Source organism: Phyllostomus discolor, chromosome 15 (assembly GCF_004126475.2).
Source record: "Phyllostomus discolor isolate MPI-MPIP mPhyDis1 chromosome 15, mPhyDis1.pri.v3, whole genome shotgun sequence".
Lineage (NCBI taxonomy): Eukaryota > Metazoa > Chordata > Mammalia > Chiroptera > Phyllostomidae > Phyllostomus > Phyllostomus discolor.
In genome coordinates this window covers 5,803,235-5,821,855 of record NC_040917.2, presented here as the reverse complement: position 1 = coordinate 5,821,855, position 18,621 = coordinate 5,803,235, and the positions used below count along the sequence as shown (strand labels likewise).

The following is an 18,621-nucleotide window of genomic DNA, read 5'->3' as shown; positions in this document are numbered from 1 at the left end:
GCGGAGCAAGTACGAGTCTCTGGGCCTCAGTTTTCTCGCCCCTACAAGGAGGGCAGGTTTTCACGAATGCTTTCAGAAAGGCACATCTCCAGGCCTCGAGCCCAAAGATACTGCAGGTCTGGGGTGGGACCCAGCAATCTGCATTTTTTTTTAATTAAAAAAAAAAAGTACTGATTATAGATAGAGGAAGGGCAAGAGAAACACTGATTTCTTGTTCCACATATTTATGCACTCACTGATTGCTTCTAGGGTCTGGAGATCGAACCCTCAACCCTGGTGTATTGGGAAGGCACTCTAATCAACTGAGCTACTAGGCCAGGGCCCAATCTGCATTTTTAACATGTGCCTCCCTCCACCTCTGACTACCTCTTAAGAAACACAAGCCTAAATAACCTTGGGGTCTTTTCACCTCTTATGTGCTACTGAAATATCCTTGACCTCAATTCAAAAGTAAGGGTGAATACATATAATGTAACGCTTACAGTGAAAACGTTGTAAAACTGCAGCTACAGAAAATGGTGACAAGATGAGTGAAGAAATTAAATACAGGCCTTTTCAATGAACAAATCCCACATTCTGTTCTATACTGCATCTATCTGAAAGATGTGTGGATGAAGTAATGCATTGGTGTGTGTTTAAATTCTGGTGATCTGTCTAGGTGTTGTTTAAAAGAATCCTATGGTGGTTTACAACCTCTCAGGGTCTGGAGGTGTCAGAGACCCATCTAGGGAGCCTGTTTAAACACAAACACCAGAGCTCCAGCCCTGAAGATTTTACCTCTGAGGCCTTACCTCATGATAGGGCTGATGCCCCACAGAATTTAAGAATTTGTGTGCCATGTGAGTCTATTGAATGGCCCTTTGATCCTCAGATTAAACAAAATTTTCTACTCTGATTTCAGGATATATTCAATACATGAGAAGATAATCAATTCATTTTAATTCCTTTAGCTTAAAACCTGAGTTATTTCACTCTTGTTTTGAAAAGCATTTTCCTAAGGCACCCTACAATTACTAATAAATGAATAACGTTGCAGCAACGTTGCAGCATACAAAATTGATGTATAAAAATCAACTGCATACATTACAATCAGGAAGTAAAATTTTTAAAAATTCTACTTATGATAGCATCAAAAATTAGCATTTAAGAATACATTTAACAGAAGAAGTGCACGACTGGTACTCTGAAAATCACAAAGCATAACTGAAAGAACTGAATGAGACCTAAATAAATGGAAAGACACCCCATGTTCATGGATCAGATACTTAATGTTATGACGTCAACACTCCCCTAAAATGATGTATCAACACACTGAATACAACCCCTTTCAAAATCCCAACTGGCGTTTTTGCAGAAGTTGACAAGCTGATCCTAAAATTCATATGGAAATGCAAGGGAGCCCGAATAGCCTAAACAACCTGGAAAAAGAACAGGGCCGGAGGACCCATGCTTCCTGATTTCAAATATTACTACACGGCAACATAGCCCAGACTGTAGTTGCGGGGCAGAGACAGACATGGAGATCAATAAAACAAAGCTTCCAGAAATGAGTCGGTGGATTTAAGGTCTGTGAGCAGGTGTGTGGTGGCTGGGGCTGGAGGGAGGCAGAATGAGGACGACGGCTGACGGGCCGGGCCCTTCCCAGGGTGCTGGAGGTGATCTGGAGTCAGCGCAGGCGGGTGCAGAACTCAGCACGCTAACCGCCCTGAATGAACACTTTGAGGATAAATTCTGTGGTTGTGAATGATACACCAATAAAGCTATTTTTTTAATAACAAAAAAATAGATCACCGTTTATGCCCAAGTATAAAGTAAGACTAAGTACATGAGATTCAGCTTTTCAACTTTCAACCAGCCAACTTACCTTGAATAGTATAAATAAAACCACCTGCAACTCCCTCCACACCTTCCATGAATCCGTGAGGCAATGCACCCTCTGCAGCCTGAAAAAGACAAGATTGCAAGTGCTGGGTGTTTTCATCTCTCTCTCTCTCACACACACACACACACACACACACACTTCTTACACTTAAAAGTGACAGGCAGAATTCATAACGTGGATGCACAGCAGTGAGATCCACCCACGCTGTGAGCACACTGGGCCTGCGCCACCCCGTTCTGTCACCTAATTACAAATCACACATCAGGGGTGTGCAGGGGTCCACACAGTGGTCAGAAGCCCAACTTACACAATCAGATATTCTAGAGCTTGCTACCATAACAGTACAAATCCAATTTTATTTTGCACTGTAACCTCATCACTCAAAAAAGATGACCATTTTTCATTTCTTGGAGATTGAACACTCCCATGAGTCTGAACACATCCAGGCACAGCCTGAAGCCAGGTCGCTGTGCAAAGAAAAGGGCCTCTCCACACGGCCGGCCGCTGACGCTGGTGAGGTGCGCAGACTCCGACATGACAGCCGCTGTGGTCCGGCTGCCACTCAGCGTGGAGGCTCTGTCACTAGGAGGGATTCACTCGATGCCCTTGCTCAGAGTGCGGTGATGCTGCTGTGTGTGGTGCAGCCACGGCACACCCCCCCACAGGGACCAAGGGGCCTCCAGCTGCCACAGCGCGCTCACAACACCTCTTCCGCACACTCACCTGTCGGGGACTACTGCCCGGCTCCTCCTCTCTGGAGGAGGGGATCTTTCAGTGGCGCTGTACTGGACAAAGCAGTGTTCTACAGCTGTTAGAGAGAGTGTCCTGACGTGACTGTCGTAACTTGTCATTTAATATAAAACACGGTTTGTAGCTGAATGTGGACGAAAGAGCACACGAATGCTATAGATTCCAGCTATGCACTTCCATAAAAGGCTGTATGCTCTTTGTTTGTTTATTGTATACACTACATTGTTTTGGCTTATTTAGAACTTGATAGTATTTCCTGTTTATTAACTTCTATCTAAAAAGTCACAACTTGGCTTTTGTTTTGGTTTTTAAAATTTTTTTGATATTACCACTTGCTGGCAAGGGAGCAAGACGAGACTAGGAGAACGTACAGCTCTGTGTGTTTATGAGGGGAATGCGCGTTGGCACACGGGTAGAGCTGGCTACCAAGTTCCCGGACTCTGTTTACCTACGCTGAGCTGCCTGCAGCTCCACAACGACACTCACCCCCAAGGTAGATCACTTGAGTCTGTACACCTGAACCTAGTTCTCGACTCAGATGTAATCTGATTTCCTTTTGTGTAAACAGCTCACTACTACAGCATCCTGGCACATTTTGGACATTTTTAAGTTTCATAAATAGAAAAGGAGGCAAGATATGACAGATACTTGACTTGAAAATAAGAAAGAAAAGGTAATTAAACTCCATGAAACATTCCATCTTAATACAAAGGACTTTTCATAATCCTGGATGGAACCCTGACCATGGCCCACCAGGCTAGGGCTGCGATGACACAGGATTTGTGGCCCCTGCGGAGCGTCCTTCTTCCATGGGGGGGGGGGGGCGCAGCTCTGCTGGGGGCCCGCAAGGCCCCCACCCCACCGCCGTGGCGCCTGGCTCACAAGCCGTGTGCAGTGCGTGTTTTCTGAATGGGCAGCAACAGGACGTATGGTATGCACTTCAGAGTCGGGAATTAATCCACATGAATAAGGTTAATATTTAATGAAAATGTACTGATCTGCGAACTGAAGTGCAAGGGCTTTCCTAATCATCACACGGGAGTATCGGGGGGCACAGAAGACTGTCTGCACCACAAACGCCACCCAACTGGACTTCTTCCTTTTACGCTTGTCTCCGCCTCCTTCCCCCCACGCCTGCTGTTTAAGGAATTTTCATTAAAGCACGGATATTACAACCCAAATTACACTTTCTTGCTCAGTCATCAATACTGTTATACATGTTCTTTATCATTCTACATTCGCTTACTCTCAGAAATTTACCTGTCAAGCTGTTTTAAATTTGAAGCAAGTTTGCGTAAATGAAAAATATGAGACAGAGATTCCAGCAATATAAATGGAAGGGAAAACTCAATCTTATTTCCAATACTTTCATCAATAGTATTTAAAAAAAAATATGTCCTGGGCATGAAGTAGCTCTGGCCACCGGCACAGGCATCCAGCCAGGGCAGTGGCCTGGCCCTGCCCCGCCCCACCCCACCAGACACAGACCGCCCCTCCTGGGTCTCCCTGCCCTCTGCCAGGTTCCTCTGCAGCACTGTAACCAGCATCCTGCATCCAGGCGAGACAGCGGACATTCTGGATTTTATTAGGCAAACAAGTGTTCTTGATGTTAAATACTATTGAGAAATAAAATGTCACTCTTCTTCAAATGCTGTGATCTGAAGGCAAAACTATACAGGTGGGGAAAGTAGGTTTACAGTTGTGCAATTGGAAAATAATACAATAATTAATAAATAACACAAGGATAAATTCTGTATTGCATGCACTCACAACTGTAAACCTACTTTTGCCCACCCTGTATTTACAAAGTCACAGAACATGTGGGGTTTAATCTTTACTACGGTGATGACGCGTTTGTTACTACGTGTCCTGAAACACACGAGACCACTCCTCACTGTCTGGGCTGTGTGAAAACAAACGGAAAAACACTTCTGCACGGGAAATGCTGAAGCCTGCCACACCACCGTAAAACAAACGAGAGGGACTTACTGTGAGGACCCTGAGAACGCCCCCTCCGTCATTTACGGTCACCGTGTGGAGGTTCCTCGACGCGAGGCCCTGGGGGTCCTGGCTCTCCCACACGATCGTGCCTTCGAAGCTCTTTTTTGAAAGATACAAAATGAGTCATTTCATTATTGCTGTCATTTTTGGTTCTGAGTAAATTTTAAAGGAAACATATTTTTTCTGAAGACACACAGGTTAAAATGTTTATCCCACAACTAACGTACCACGTTAAACATTCTGGTGTATACCCTTGAGTCTAGTTTTTCAAATATGCATCTAAAGAACAATTAAAAAGCACATGCAGACAACTCTTCACACGCTGCTCATCTCCCCCTAAGTCAAGGCACTGCCTCAAGCTACTGGAGCGGTCACAGCCCTTCCTTTCGGTCTGTGATTCAAACAGTGCCCCACCGTCAGACGCTGGGTGCTTCCAAGGGTCTACTAAAATCATGTGAGCCATGTATTGGTGTTCAGGTTTATTTCCCCCCAATAACTTATTTAAAATAAATTTCCAGAAGTGAAATTACTGGGATAAGAAATAGATGTAGTCTTTTATATGATTTTTTGCACAAAGTGTCAAACTGCTTTTCAAAAGCAAATTACATTAATTCAAAAGGTCATTAGCAATTTATGAAAATGCCAGTTGCATTGTACTCTTCCCAGTATGGAGTATTAGTAAAAGAAAAGAAGTTTACACTGACTTGTTACATTAAAAAAGCAATTCCCTATTTAATTGTGTTCCTTTGGAGTCCCAGTGATGTATGTGAATGACACAATCTTTTCTGGGCACTGCTTTGTCATGCTTCTTTGCCATTTAGCTACTGAATTTTATATTTTCCTCATTAATCTGTGTGAGCTTTTAATAGACAATCTTGTATATATTTTATATGCTAAAAATATTCTTCAGAATTATGTGCCATTTAGTTTGTTTTTAAATTCAAAGTTCCATAGTTTTATCTTGTTTAATCTGACAAGCTTTTCCTGTGTGATTATTACTATTAAATTCTGAGTTTAGGAAGTTATGGTCCCCCCTCCCGCAAGGTTTCATATACGTTTCAATTCTGTCTTCTGATTTCCCTGTGGTTTCCATTTGCAGGATCTGCCCCCCGCCGGCTCTTCAGCTCTGCTCAGGTGAACTCACACCTGTCCTGAGGGAAGCTTCCCCCACAGAGGCAACGGGGGCAGCCAGTGCCCAATCTCTCTCCGGCACACCAACCTTTCTTTCTATTAAAATATATTTTATCGATTATGCTATTACGGTTGTCCCATTTTTTCCTCCCTTTTATTCCCCTCCACACTGCAACCCCCTCCCACCAGCAACAACCCCCCTTAGTTCATATCCATGGGTCATACATATAAGTTCTTTGGCTTCTCCATTTCCTACACTATTCTTAACATCACCCTGTCTATTTTGTACCTACTCTGTATGCTTCTTAATCCCTGTAACTTTCCCCCAATTCTCCCCCTTCCCCCTCCCTGCTGATAACCCTCCATGTGACCTCCATTTCTGTGATTCTGTTCTTGTTCTGCTTGTTTGCTTAGTTTCTTTTTTTAGATTCATTTGTTGATAGTTGCAAATTTGTTGCCATTTTAATGTCCATAGTTTGATCTTTTTCTCAAACAAACCCCCTTTTAACACTCCATATAATAATGGCCTGGTGATGATGAACTCCTTTAACTTTACCTTGTCTGGGAAGCACTTTATCTGCCCTTCCATTCTAAATGATAGCTTTGCTGCATAGAGTAATTAAGGTCGTAGGTCCCTGCTTTTCATTACTTTGAATACATCTTGCCAACCCATTCTTGCCTGCAAAGTTTCTTTCGGTATGTAGGTGCCTGACAAACCACACAGCTGACAGTCTTATGGGAACTCCTTTGTAGGTAATTCTCTGCTTTTCAGATTCTCTTTTTATCTTTAGCCTTTGACATTTTAATTATGATGTGTCTTGGTGGGGTCCTCTTTGGGTTCAACTTGTTTGGGACACTCTGTGCTTCCTGGACTTGTATGTCTATTTCCTTTGCCAAATTAGGAAAATTCTCTTTCATTATTTTTTAAAATAAGTTCAATTTCTTGCGCTTTCTCTTCTCCTTCTGGCATCCCTATGATTTGGATGTTGGTATGTTTGGAGATGTCCCAGAGGCTCCATTAACTATCCTTGTTTTTTTTAATTCTTTTTTCTTCCTGCTGTTCTGGTTGAATGCTTATTTCTTCCTTTAGTTCCAAATCGTTGATTTGAATCCCAGCTTCCTCCCCTCCACTGATGGTTCCCTACAGATGTTTCTTTATTTCACTAGTGTAGCCTTCATTTCTTCCTTTATGTTGTTGCTATACTCAGTAAGTCCTTTGAGCATCCTGATCACCAGTGATTTGAACTCTGCATCTGATAGGTTGGTTACCTCCGTTTTGTTTAGTTCTTTTCCTGGGGTTTTGTTCTGTTCTTTCATTTGGGCCATGTTTATTTGTCTCCTCAATTTGGCAGCCTCCTTGTGTTTGTTTCTGTGTTTTAGGTAGAGCTGCTTTGACTCACTGTCTTAGTAGTATGGCCTATTGTAGAAAAGGCACCTGTAAATTGTGTGGGGCGGAGCCTTAGGTAATCGCCAGGGCGGGGCAACCCAATTCACGGCTTTGTGGTTCTGTGTGGGGGGAGGGCTTGAAGAGGGGACAGTGCTGCTGCCTGGTCTGGAGGTTTGCCTGGCACTTGCCCCACTTCCAGTCACTTCACCCACTTCCTGGATGAGACTTCCAGGTCGCCCTTCCAGATGATGCCCTGGTGGTGAGTCCCAGAGTAGGTGGGTTTGAGTACCTTTAAAGTCCCTGCAGGCCCTTAAGTTGAATCTCCTAAAAATCTAGCAAGTTTCTTCTGCCATCCCAACCCCCACTGGTTTTTACAGCTAGAAGTTATGGGGATTTATCTTCCCAGTACTAGAACCCTGGGCTGTGGGGTCTGGCCTGAGGCTAGGATTACTTACTCTCAAAGTATCCCTCCTAATTTTTATCCACCACGTGTGAACATGGGACTGTCTGTTCCGCCACTGCCTCTCTGTGCCACACCGCGTCTCTCTGCTCTTCTCTCCCTGTCTCCATGACTCCGCCCCTCCTACCCATCTGGATGAGTGTGGCTTCTTTAAATCACCGGATGTCAGACTTCCATGCAGCTCAATTTTCTGATGGTTCCAGGTGTTGCTTTGAGAGCAAGTTGTAATTCATCCTATGGTTGCCGAGGAGGCGAAGCGTATCTACCTACACCTCAGTCTTGACCAGAAGTCCTGTACGATGTTCTAGATGCCACTTCGCACTGTTTCCTGTTTACCTGTCTATTGTCAGACTAACCGTCCCACTGGACAGCGGGGACCTTGCTGGCTTACCAACTACCGCATCCCCAGCACCCAGAGTGGCCTGACTTATAAGCAGCACACAAAATAAATGTGTAAATAAGTTAACAGCAGAAATTGATGTTTCTCTAAGAAAAATGTGTACTTAATGTTGAATTCAAAATCAATGATTAATTCTGGTGTAGGGCATGAGATAAAAGATATAGTTTTAATGGCCTAAAAACGTCATGTAGTAAAATTAATAGGTAAGTACTTTACAGTAATGTCTTATTTAGCAAGCACTGTGAGGACATAACACAAAATCAAATTTGTCCAATAAGCAAGACCAGTGGTTTGCAAGCTTTTTTTAAGCAATAAAACTTCTTTTCTGAAACAGATAAAAACACTGAAAGAGTCCATGTCCCTCAGGCAGCCTGTCACTTTGTAAGCAGCTAACGTGTCTTAACGGTCATTGTCTGGGACACGCCTGATGTGCCTGGTGGAGTCCTAGGGCTCCTCAGGGCAGATCCTGTGGACACGCCTTGTCTCATCCTTTCCCAACCTTTAAAACTGAAAAATGATACCACCCCCTCACAGGGCTGAGGATGAGCGATACAGTGCCGCTTCTCTGCTCGGCAACACACAGCCTTCCCACCACCAGAGGGAACCTGGAATCACTACATTGTGCACCTGAAACAGTTTTACGTAAATTATAGCTCAATAAAAAAAAGAAAAGAAAAGACTGCCTTCTGAGTTGAAATAATTACTTCCATAATGAAAATGTTCCTAATAACTAGGAAGACCTCTAAGACTGAAGCTTAATTAGTAAGACCAGTACCTTAAGCAATGCATCGCAACTAGCTGCTATAGGAAATGTTGGCATCGTGGCTATGAACAAGGGGAGAAAGACCTGGTAACTGGAAGATGCAGAGCATTCGAGTCACTACCTCCCTGTCCAATGAGCTGAAACACCCTCCTCCCACGTTTGCAGCAAACCCGACGCCCAAACGAGCATGGTTCAAACCCAGGTGCCTGACGTAGCGACAAGGATGTTGCTACGGGGGCCATGAACTTTCAGACCACTCTAATACAGTTATTTTCTCCCCTTTTCAGTTCATGGCACACATTAACTAATTACTAAAATTCTGTGGCTCACCAAAAGAATTTATTTTTTGCTGATCTGACAAAAATCGTCAGGTATTGCGTGTTTTAAACATTCTGGTGGCACACGGGTCGAAAACTGCTGTTCTGATAAGCTAACGCCCATTAAGGACAGATGAACTGCCATTCCAGTTTACACGCTGATCTGGGAATTCATGTAACATCGTTCAGTGAAAGCCTGATCATCCCTGAGTGAACTAACTGGAAGGCCAGGCTCAGGACTTGAGAGCTAAGTCCTCGGCCTCTGGCTGCGTGGGGCCGCTTTGGGTTTACCATGTCTCTCCCCCGAGCAACCACAACTTCTTGCCCTTGGTATACTTCACTTTCTTCTAAAACTTCACTAGTCACAGTTTGGAAGGACTGATACCAAATACGTTCAGGAGAAAGAACTGACAGAATCTGGTGACTGCTCTGACATGAGAGCTGAGGATAAACCCCATGACTCTGGTTTGGGTGCCCTAGGAAAAGGAGGTCCGTTTTCCATGACTGAAAACCCAGGAGACGAGAACGACAGCACCATCAGGACACCCACGGGACGCTCAGGTAGAGAAGTTCAGTGGGCAGCTGATGAGTGTGGGGCGTTCGTGAGAGAAATCTGGGCTGTAAATTTAACAGCCCTGTTTGTAAACAGGTGGTAATGGATGCAACTACCTAAAAAGAATGAGTAAGAGAGAAGGCTGTGTATCAAACCCTAATGATTAATGTTTAAGAGAAAAAGCAAAAGCGGAGATAATGAAGTACATCGGAAAGAAGGACTGAGCCAGATGTGGCTGAACCGAGAGGATGAACACTGCAGAAGCCAAGAGAAAACGGACCGACCAGGGGAAGGACAGAGGTCACTGGGAACTTCAGTGACTGCCATTTCAAATGACCCAGATCAAGAGTAAAGCTCTAACGACCAAATACAAATGCTTTGCCTTGGGACTACAAATCTGGAAAATGTGGTGTCAAACAGGGAACTCTCTGCCCTGTCCACTCCACTGAAAGTTGGTGTGTGACCTGCTTTTCCCAGGGGCCCCTGCTGCACGGGGTCAGGATGCACCAGTGGGCTGCCTGTACCCTGTCATCACCCTCACTCACCGGCCCCGCACACGACCCGGGTTTACTCACGGGACTCTCACGCCCATGCAGTCGTGTTGTTCCCAGGAAGGGAGCAGCTCCCTCTCCCCACGCCTGTTCCTGCTCCACGTCACGGTCACCACTGCGTTCCTATGCTCCCAGGCCCACTTTCTACTCTCTGATGCGAAGGCACCGTAACGCTAGGAGTCTCTACAGATGCGAAACAACTTGTTTATGGTGCGTCCCTGCTAAGAGCGTAAGACCAAAGTCAGGAAGAACAGCTTGGTACAGGTTGGAAAAGTGAGACCTCGTGAATTATCTCACGCATCACGGCTGTCGTAAGCAAACTATCTGCGACCTCTTTCACAGGGCGTTCATTTGTTTGTGTCCTGTTTCTTATTTGTTATCTGACCCAACAGAATAGCTTGAACACACAGTAACTTTGTGTCTGTAACTGTTAACATTTCTGGTGGACTGGAGAAATGACTACACCTAAAAAATTCTGACTTTGGTTAAAAAAAAAATGTGGAAGTACCCACAATACTAACAATACTGTCTCTAGTGAGTCAGGTGAATGAAAATAGTCTTTTTATTGAAATTAGTTCCAGGTTTCAACGGCACTACGGAGGAGGACAGGAAATTAGAGAAATAAATATTTTAAGAGAAACACACAGCAGTCTCCATTTAAATCCGTGGCCCCTCCACTGAGATCTAGGCTTCAGTGAATCGCATGATGAGAACATTACAAGAGATTTGCTTACTTGACAGGCCACACTGCTGGCACGTGATTCCCGTCGACAGCAAGTGCGGACGGCCTAAGGAACACAGCCCCTCGCTCCCTCTCAAATGCAGTAAAGATCTGCTTCCTCCTGTCACTCTCTGCCCATGACGGGCAGGCACACCGCTCTGCTCTGCCAGTGTGCTGTGCTAATGAGCCTCATTAGCCTTGATGCAGCGGAAATGTAAATTTAACATGAAATGTAAATGAAACATGGTTTCAACAAAAATAGGACTGTGTGTAAAAGAATATTTCTTAATTTTTAAACGTTTACTTCTCTTTGAAATAAAAGGAATATATGTTTATTATGGAACACTTAGAAATGGATACACAAAAAGAAGAAAATGAAAATCATCCACAATCCTGCCCCCCCCCCAATCCCAGTATAGCCACTGTTAAATAGCTGCAAGTGTTTAAAAGAAAAAATATTACTCAGAAGTAATCAAAAATGAAAAGTTGATTCAGCTGAAAGCATAAAGCAAAATGAGGATCACAAGGCATTCAAGCTCGCCTGGATTCACCGACTGTTACCATGTGTTCACGTCTGCTTTACCTCCGTCTACACGCACACTTTTCTGCTGTGCAGTCCCTTAAGTAAAATGCAGACACCGAGACCCGTCACGTTTAGATACTCAGCACGCACTTCCTAACAACAAGAACACTGTAAGGGCAAGTAATGGTTTTTCTACCAAAATTTGTAATTCTTTTTCTAGAAGAATGGAAGAGACTCTGTAAAGCTGTGATTAGCCTAAAGTGTTAAAGCTTATTTTCTTCCTCTTTGTCCCTATTGTGACTCCTCCCTCCAAGACAGTATCCCAAGCTCAGCACCATCCACGCATGGGGGCCGTCCTGTGCACTGTGGGGTGTTTGGCAGCGGCCCGGGGCCGCACCCTCCACATGCTAGCACCGCTCCTCACGCAGCTGTAACAACTGAGCATGTCTCCAGACACTGCTAAATGTCCCCCTGGGGCACGTGCCCCAGCTGGCAAACTCTGCTCCTGACGACCAGGATGCCCCCAATCCGGATGGGCACAGCAGAAATAAGGACAGCACACACGTGTGTCCTGAATGCTTACCACGGGGCAACATGTTCTACGTGTCCTACATGCATCAAATCGCTCAGTCCCTAGAACAGCCCTCTGACCTGGATCGGGCAGCACCTCTGTCTACAGAGGCGGCAGACACGGGGAGTTAAGTGGTGTGCACAGGTCGCAGAGACACCGAGCAGTGGAGCAGGGATTCAACCGCACCCACAGGCGCCCGCACTCCACTGTGCCCTCACGGACTTACTCCCAAAGCATCATTTCCCCTTTCCTACTCACACCAATCCTCTAAGTCTTTTGTGAGACTCAACCCCACATCAGGCCGCGGGCCATTCTGTACAGCACCTAACACCACGCCAGTGCTCCTGGTCTGCTGGGAACAACACGATGAGCCTGTGGGAGCTGTGCAAAATCTGAGCTGTCGTAGGTTCTGTCCCTGCTCATTCTGCGTAGAGAGGAAGGACTCTTACAGATGACTCGCTTCAATCCTAAAGAAGCTTCCCAAGCAGTAATGTAGGAACCACTCCTGACGGTGCCCGGCACACAGCAAGCTAAGTGGAATGTCCGAGTTAGCTCTTCCCCCCCCCGCCAGCTGCTTTCGGGGCAGGATCTTCACACTGTCTCCTCACACGGCCCAGTGCTCGGCACACACCAAGTTCTCCATACGTACTTTCTGCGCAAATGAATAAACACACCAAAGAACTGATCCCTTTGAAGCTGATATCCAGCACTTGGCCAAGACACTTAGTTGACCGCTATTCTTAATGATAAGAAAGAGATGTTTTTAATGGTCCACACCTCCCTTAACAAGGAAAAAAGTTCATTTCATATGTGCAATTTACAAAGGACACAGGAGAACAGGCATTCTCACATGATGCTGACACATCCAAACTCACACAAATGGCATGCCCTCCGGAAAAAATGACAGGCCTTCAAAATGTGTATAAACTTGAACCAACAATTCATCCTATAATTATCAGCTATGTATACAAAAGAGAGGTATGAGAATGTTCTCTGCAGTCTTTTTTAATAACACTGAGAAAGTGTATTTTAGTTTGGCTTCCACTCAAAACGTGTTTAAGCGGAAGTTCCTATGTAGGTGGAATAGAGGAAAAGTCTCTGACAGAATGAGCCTATGTAGTTTCAGCTACTTGTACTTGACTCCAGAGACCCCCGGCGTGTCACAGAATGTGTCAGTCTGTTATCACATAAAGGTGAACAGCCCGGTAAGACTGTGGTAGGAGAACGGCTCCTGCTTGGCCAGCGTGGCTGGTCACCTGTCTAGCTTCCACATCAGAACTGTATTGATGTCGCAGGATGAGCTTTAGCTGACCTAACGTGACTCACAGGGGTTTCTGGGGAAACCGGCCCCCACTGTGTCTCCAAAGCACTGAGTTCGGGAATGCACTTGGACAGGACTGAGGCAGCCTGAGGCTGAGGCCGACGGACGAACACTGCGTGCGTGCCAGGCAGTGCAGCGCTCTGCAACCACATTGCAGCCTGCCTGCTGGGCTGACGGGGCACTGCAGGAGAGGCGGCCCCCAGCACACACTTCAGGCTGGAACTGGAGGGACCACAGGCGGGTTACATTTTTAGACACCTACAACTTGGAGGAGTTTCACTTCTCTGGGAAATGTGGCCCAGCGCTTTGCCATTATCTTGTCTGCGCTGCCCCAGCCCTGATTCTTTTCTTAAAATTTTATTTATTGATTTTGAGAGAGAAAGGAAGGGGGAGAGAGAGGAACATCGATTTGTTGTTCTACTTATTTAGGCATTCATTAGCTGACTCCCGTATATGCCCTGACCAGGAATTGAACTGGCAACTTCCGGTGTAGCTCTAACCAATGGAGCTACCCAGCAAGGGCTGCCCCGAGTCTTTAGATGAGTAAACTATTGCATTTACTCACGTGGTCTCAGTGTCTGGTCTTTCTGTGAATGACCCATACCTATCACTACCCTTTGTCACTAACACGGCCATACAGCCCTCTGCTCTACTCACTAAACCACGGTAACAGGCAATGCTTTGCAGAGTGCTTTGGAAACCTGGAGGGATGATAAGCTCCCTGGAAGTATGAATGCAAAGCAAAACCTTTTAGTCCATCCCAGTAGGTGGCCTCATCGGCCTACTGGGGAGCTGCCACCCTGGAGAGCTGCCCTGAACAACAGAAGATCAAACGCCAGCCCCTGAGCACAGCCCCAGGTGCACAAAGGACTGCTGGGTACTCCAGTCTCCTCGCCACCCCGTACCTCTGGTAGGATGAACTGCTCCACGGGCTTGTACCACAGCCTGTTCACCTGCACGCCGCAGCTCGGGGGACTAAAGCGAGCGATGAAGAGGGCCTCCTACAAGTGGGGGGGAGACAAGAAGAAACAGTTCACGCTGGACACCGCAGGTTCAACAAGTCTTCAAATATCTTCAGTCTCAGTGGCCCCCACCGTGGTTACTAACACTGGTCTACCATGGTTCAGGTGTCATTTGGGTTTTCTAGTGGAACTGTGGTTTAAATACAGATATTTCAGATAACCAAAACCGTCAAGAAGTTCTAAAACACAACAAATAATCCATACAATCTTAAAAAAATCTTGAAATGTGGAGCATTAGGGGAAGTGTGAGCTATTGTTAAATTAAGCCAACTTACTAGGTTTAACCCTGAAGGGTTAAGAAGGAACTGAAATAACACAGATCTACATGGAACAAAGATAGTCAGGAATCTCCTTCAAAATGAACCTTAAAAGGAAAACAAGAACAAAAACAAAGACAAAAAAGGAATATAAAAGAGCACTGATCCCTGAGTCTGCTGTTTTCCTAGGCCCCTTCCGGTTTGTTTTAGGCAAGATCACTTCCCTCTCCTCATGCCTACTCCTACACACCGATCTGCCACAGGGGGGTCCCCGTCACAGCTATCCAGTCCATGTGGAAGTTCAGAATCAAGGGGGTGTCAAGTGCACTATGTGTATTTTTTCCATTAACAGTTCTTGGCAATGTGCTGGAAATACTTTTTGTACTGTGGCTCCCTGTGAACCCGTTAGCATCCACTTTCAATTAGGCCTCCTTTGAGGACCTTTAGCCCATTCCTCCTTGGCTAAAAATATGGCTACTGTAAGTTAAATCAACACAATCAACATGCTGTATGTCTGAACCAAATGACTGCACTGATAACTCGAACACTATGAATAGTTAAAAAAGACACTGTATGTATTAAGACAGTTCAGTGGATGAAAACATTCAAGATAAATCCTAATTTTTAGATAAGCGTATCAGTGAAATTCAGAGTATTGCTATTTCAGTTTCCCATATGAATTTCAGTATCAGTGAAACTTTTAACCACAGTACTATGTAAACTGCTATACTTGAACAGCTGAATGAATTTCTTCTCACTGTAATCATAATGGCTGGAGTCACCACGAGGACCTGTTTTCTCTCTTATATTTACATCATTAAGCACATTTGCAAACCATACAGATTCTTTAGAGGAAGGAGAAATAGGACAAATAGCAAAAAAGAAATTTAATCTGAAATTGATTTGTATAGTTATTGGTGACTAACATTGCATCTGTTGGTAACGATCGATATTAGCAATAATATAAAAACAGCTTTAAAAATGCCTAAAAAACCCCGAACAGAATTCTGCTTCCAGTGCCATTGGACCAGTCCTACAGACAACTCTGAACTTGGGACGGAAAATTTAAAAACTAACCTGAAGGCCCTGGAATGTGAAATGAAGCAGCAGAAACTAGAGGACAATCAATCCCAGGAAGGAGAGAAAGGCAGTGGGTATGCTTCCCCCACTTTTTATGGTGATTTGTCTAAAGGTACATGTTGAAAGGCAACTAGAAATTTGAACTAACAACCTGAAGTCTTTCTGGCTGCGAAATCAGAAAAAAAAAAGTAGAGGCAAACAGTCCTGGCTGGTATGGCTCAGTGGACTGAGCGCTGGCCTATGAACAGAAAGGTTGCTGGTTTGATTCCCAGTCAGGGCACACGCCTGGTTGCTGGCCAGGACCCCAGTGGGGGGCTTGTGGGAGGCAAAACAAATCAATATCTCTCTCGCACATCAATGTTTCTCTCCCTCTTTTTCTCCCTCCCTTTCCCTCCCTCTAAAAAAGTAAATAGAATATTCAAAAGAAAAATTGGGGCTGAAAAAATATATCAGCTAAAAAGTGAGAAGAAACACCCCAGAAAGAAAAGAGTCTCAGAGAGCAAGCCTGAAATTCCCCATATAAATTCTGCCCAAATCTGTGGCTGACTCATGAAATACACATTCAAAACAGCACTCAAGCAGACCATATAAGTCCAAAAAAATGAACAGAGATTTCAGCTGAAGTCCACTGCAAGGGAGACAGTTCAGAGTCTACGTCCAGCTAATTTAACTGCCTGCTAAAATAATACCCCCCTAAAAATCAATACTTTTTAAGGACTATGGTAGGATCCAGAGATCCTACAATGAATTATTCACAATTATCTAGGATAGAATCCAAAGTCACTCAATATAAAAGGGAAAAAATGTCATCCATATTCCGAGCAAAGATGATAATCAATAAAGAGAGACCCTAAGATGACTCAAATCAAATATCAAATATCAGAACAAGTAGCCAGCATTTTAAAGCCATTATTGTAACTAAGGTCAAGGCTGCAGAAAAAAACGTGCTCAAAATGAATGAACACGGGAAGTTTTAGAGAAATAAAAACTACAAAAAAGTATTAAATGGAAATTCTAGAACTAAAAAATACAATATGTAAAATCAAAAATTCAGCCCTGACTGGGTAGCTGAGTGGACTGGGTGTCATCCTGAAAACCAAAAGGAGTCGCAGGTTCGATTTCTGGTCAGGGCACATGCCTGGGTTGTGGGTCGGGCCCCTGGTTGGGGGTGTGTGAGAGGCAACCGATCAATGTTTCTCTCCCTCTCTCCATCCCTTCCCCTTTTCTCTAAAAATAAATAAGTAACATCTTTTAAAATATTCACTGTCTAAGCTTAACAGATTTGAAATGACAGAAAAGTAGTGATTTTGATAACAGAAATTACAAAATCTGAAAAACAGAGAAAGAAACATTGGGAAAAAAACCAGTTTTGTGATCTGTGGGATAATACCAAAAAGTCAACACACATGTAACTGGAATCCCAGAATGAGCGAAGAGAATGGGGCTGGGAAAGTTTTTTAAGAAGTAATGGCTGAAAGTTTCCCAGATTTGGTGAAAGGTATATATTTACACATTGAAGAAATGTGGCAAACCCTGAGCAGAATAAAGAAAAACCATACCAAGGTACAACATAACCAAATCGCTTACAACTAAATATAAAGAGAAAATCTTACACGTGTCCAGGAAAACCAAACCAAAACACCGCACGGCACACGCCACCCATGAAAACAACACGGCGGACTTCTCACCCAAAACAACGGAGGCCAGAAACACCGGAGTGACCTCTTAAATCTATGAAAAGGGAAAAACTAACCCAGCAATTTTTACGTCCAGATGGTATTCCACAAGGATGAAGGGGGGCAGAATAAAGGCAAAATTAAAACACTTTCAGAAAGATGAAAACAAAGTGACAACATAACAGTACACATGCTCTGTAAGAGGCTAAAGGCTGTTCTGTGGGCTGAGGGAGCTGATACAAGATGGAAACATGGATGGATATTCAAGAAGGAATAAAATAGTAAAATGTGGGCAAGTATAAATGACCATTTTTGGTCTATATTACTTTAATATACATTTAGCTGTTTAAAGCAAAAACTATAATGCTGCATTATGGGATTTATAGCATACACAGATGTGCCGCACACAACAGCTAGAGTGAAGGAGATGGGGGGTGGTAACTGGAATTGTGTAGCTGCCAGGTTCTTACAGTTTACACGAAGGGCTACAACATTAACCTTAGGAAGACTGGAAATTTCAGGATTTATAGTCTAATCCTTGTGTCAACCATACACACAACCAGTCCTAGGGCAAAGAACTGTAGCTAAAAGGAAACAGAGCTATTAAGATGGAATTCTAAAAAACATTTGATTAGTCCAAAAGAAGGCTGGAAAAGAGGAACAGAGAAACAAAAAAATGTGCAGCATACAGAAAATAGCAAAGTGGAAAACCAAAATCCAACCACTTTGGTAACAGGATTAAATACGAGTAGAATAAACACCCCATGTGAAAAGCAGAGGTTCTCGGGCTGGATAAAAGGGAAGACCAACTACATGCTGCCCTCGGAAACACATTTTCCATCAATCCACAAAAAGAATACAGCACGACTAAGAGAGACAGGAGATTGGTTTAACATTTCAAAGTTGACAAATATAATTCATCACAACAGCCAAATGCTGGAGAAAATCCTGGAAACATTCCAGGTGCCCATCAACAGGAATGGGTGAACATCACACATTGCTGACATACAACTTAGCAATTAAAAGGGGAAGGAAAAATTCACTGCAACAACATGGATGAGTCTCAAACACTGCGAGGAGCGAAAGAAGCCTTCCGTGGAGCGTACTCACGACACGATTCTATTTGCATATGAAGTCCCACCACAGGCCAACGCTGGTCTGTGGTTTTGACAGAAGAGAGAACAGGGGTGGTCTCTGGTGAATGGGGTGGGGTGACAGAAGTTTGTGTCATACAGATTCATGTGGTTTAAAAATG

At 44.2% G+C, this 18,621-nt stretch overlaps 1 protein-coding gene across 1 annotated transcript in view; it reads right to left on the bottom strand.

Annotated features, from left to right (window-relative positions):
* B3GALNT2 (beta-1,3-N-acetylgalactosaminyltransferase 2) overlaps positions 1 to 18,621 on the bottom strand; it is a 55,582-nt gene that overhangs the window by 9,563 nt on the left and 27,398 nt on the right. Inside the window, exons 5-7 of the mRNA XM_028531222.2 lie at positions 14,237 to 14,332; positions 4,622 to 4,732; positions 1,865 to 1,943 (exon numbers count right to left, since the gene is read on the bottom strand). Coding sequence (XP_028387023.1) covers positions 1,865 to 1,943; positions 4,622 to 4,732; positions 14,237 to 14,332 — 286 coding nt within the window. The remainder of the gene's footprint in view (positions 1 to 1,864; positions 1,944 to 4,621; positions 4,733 to 14,236; positions 14,333 to 18,621) is intronic.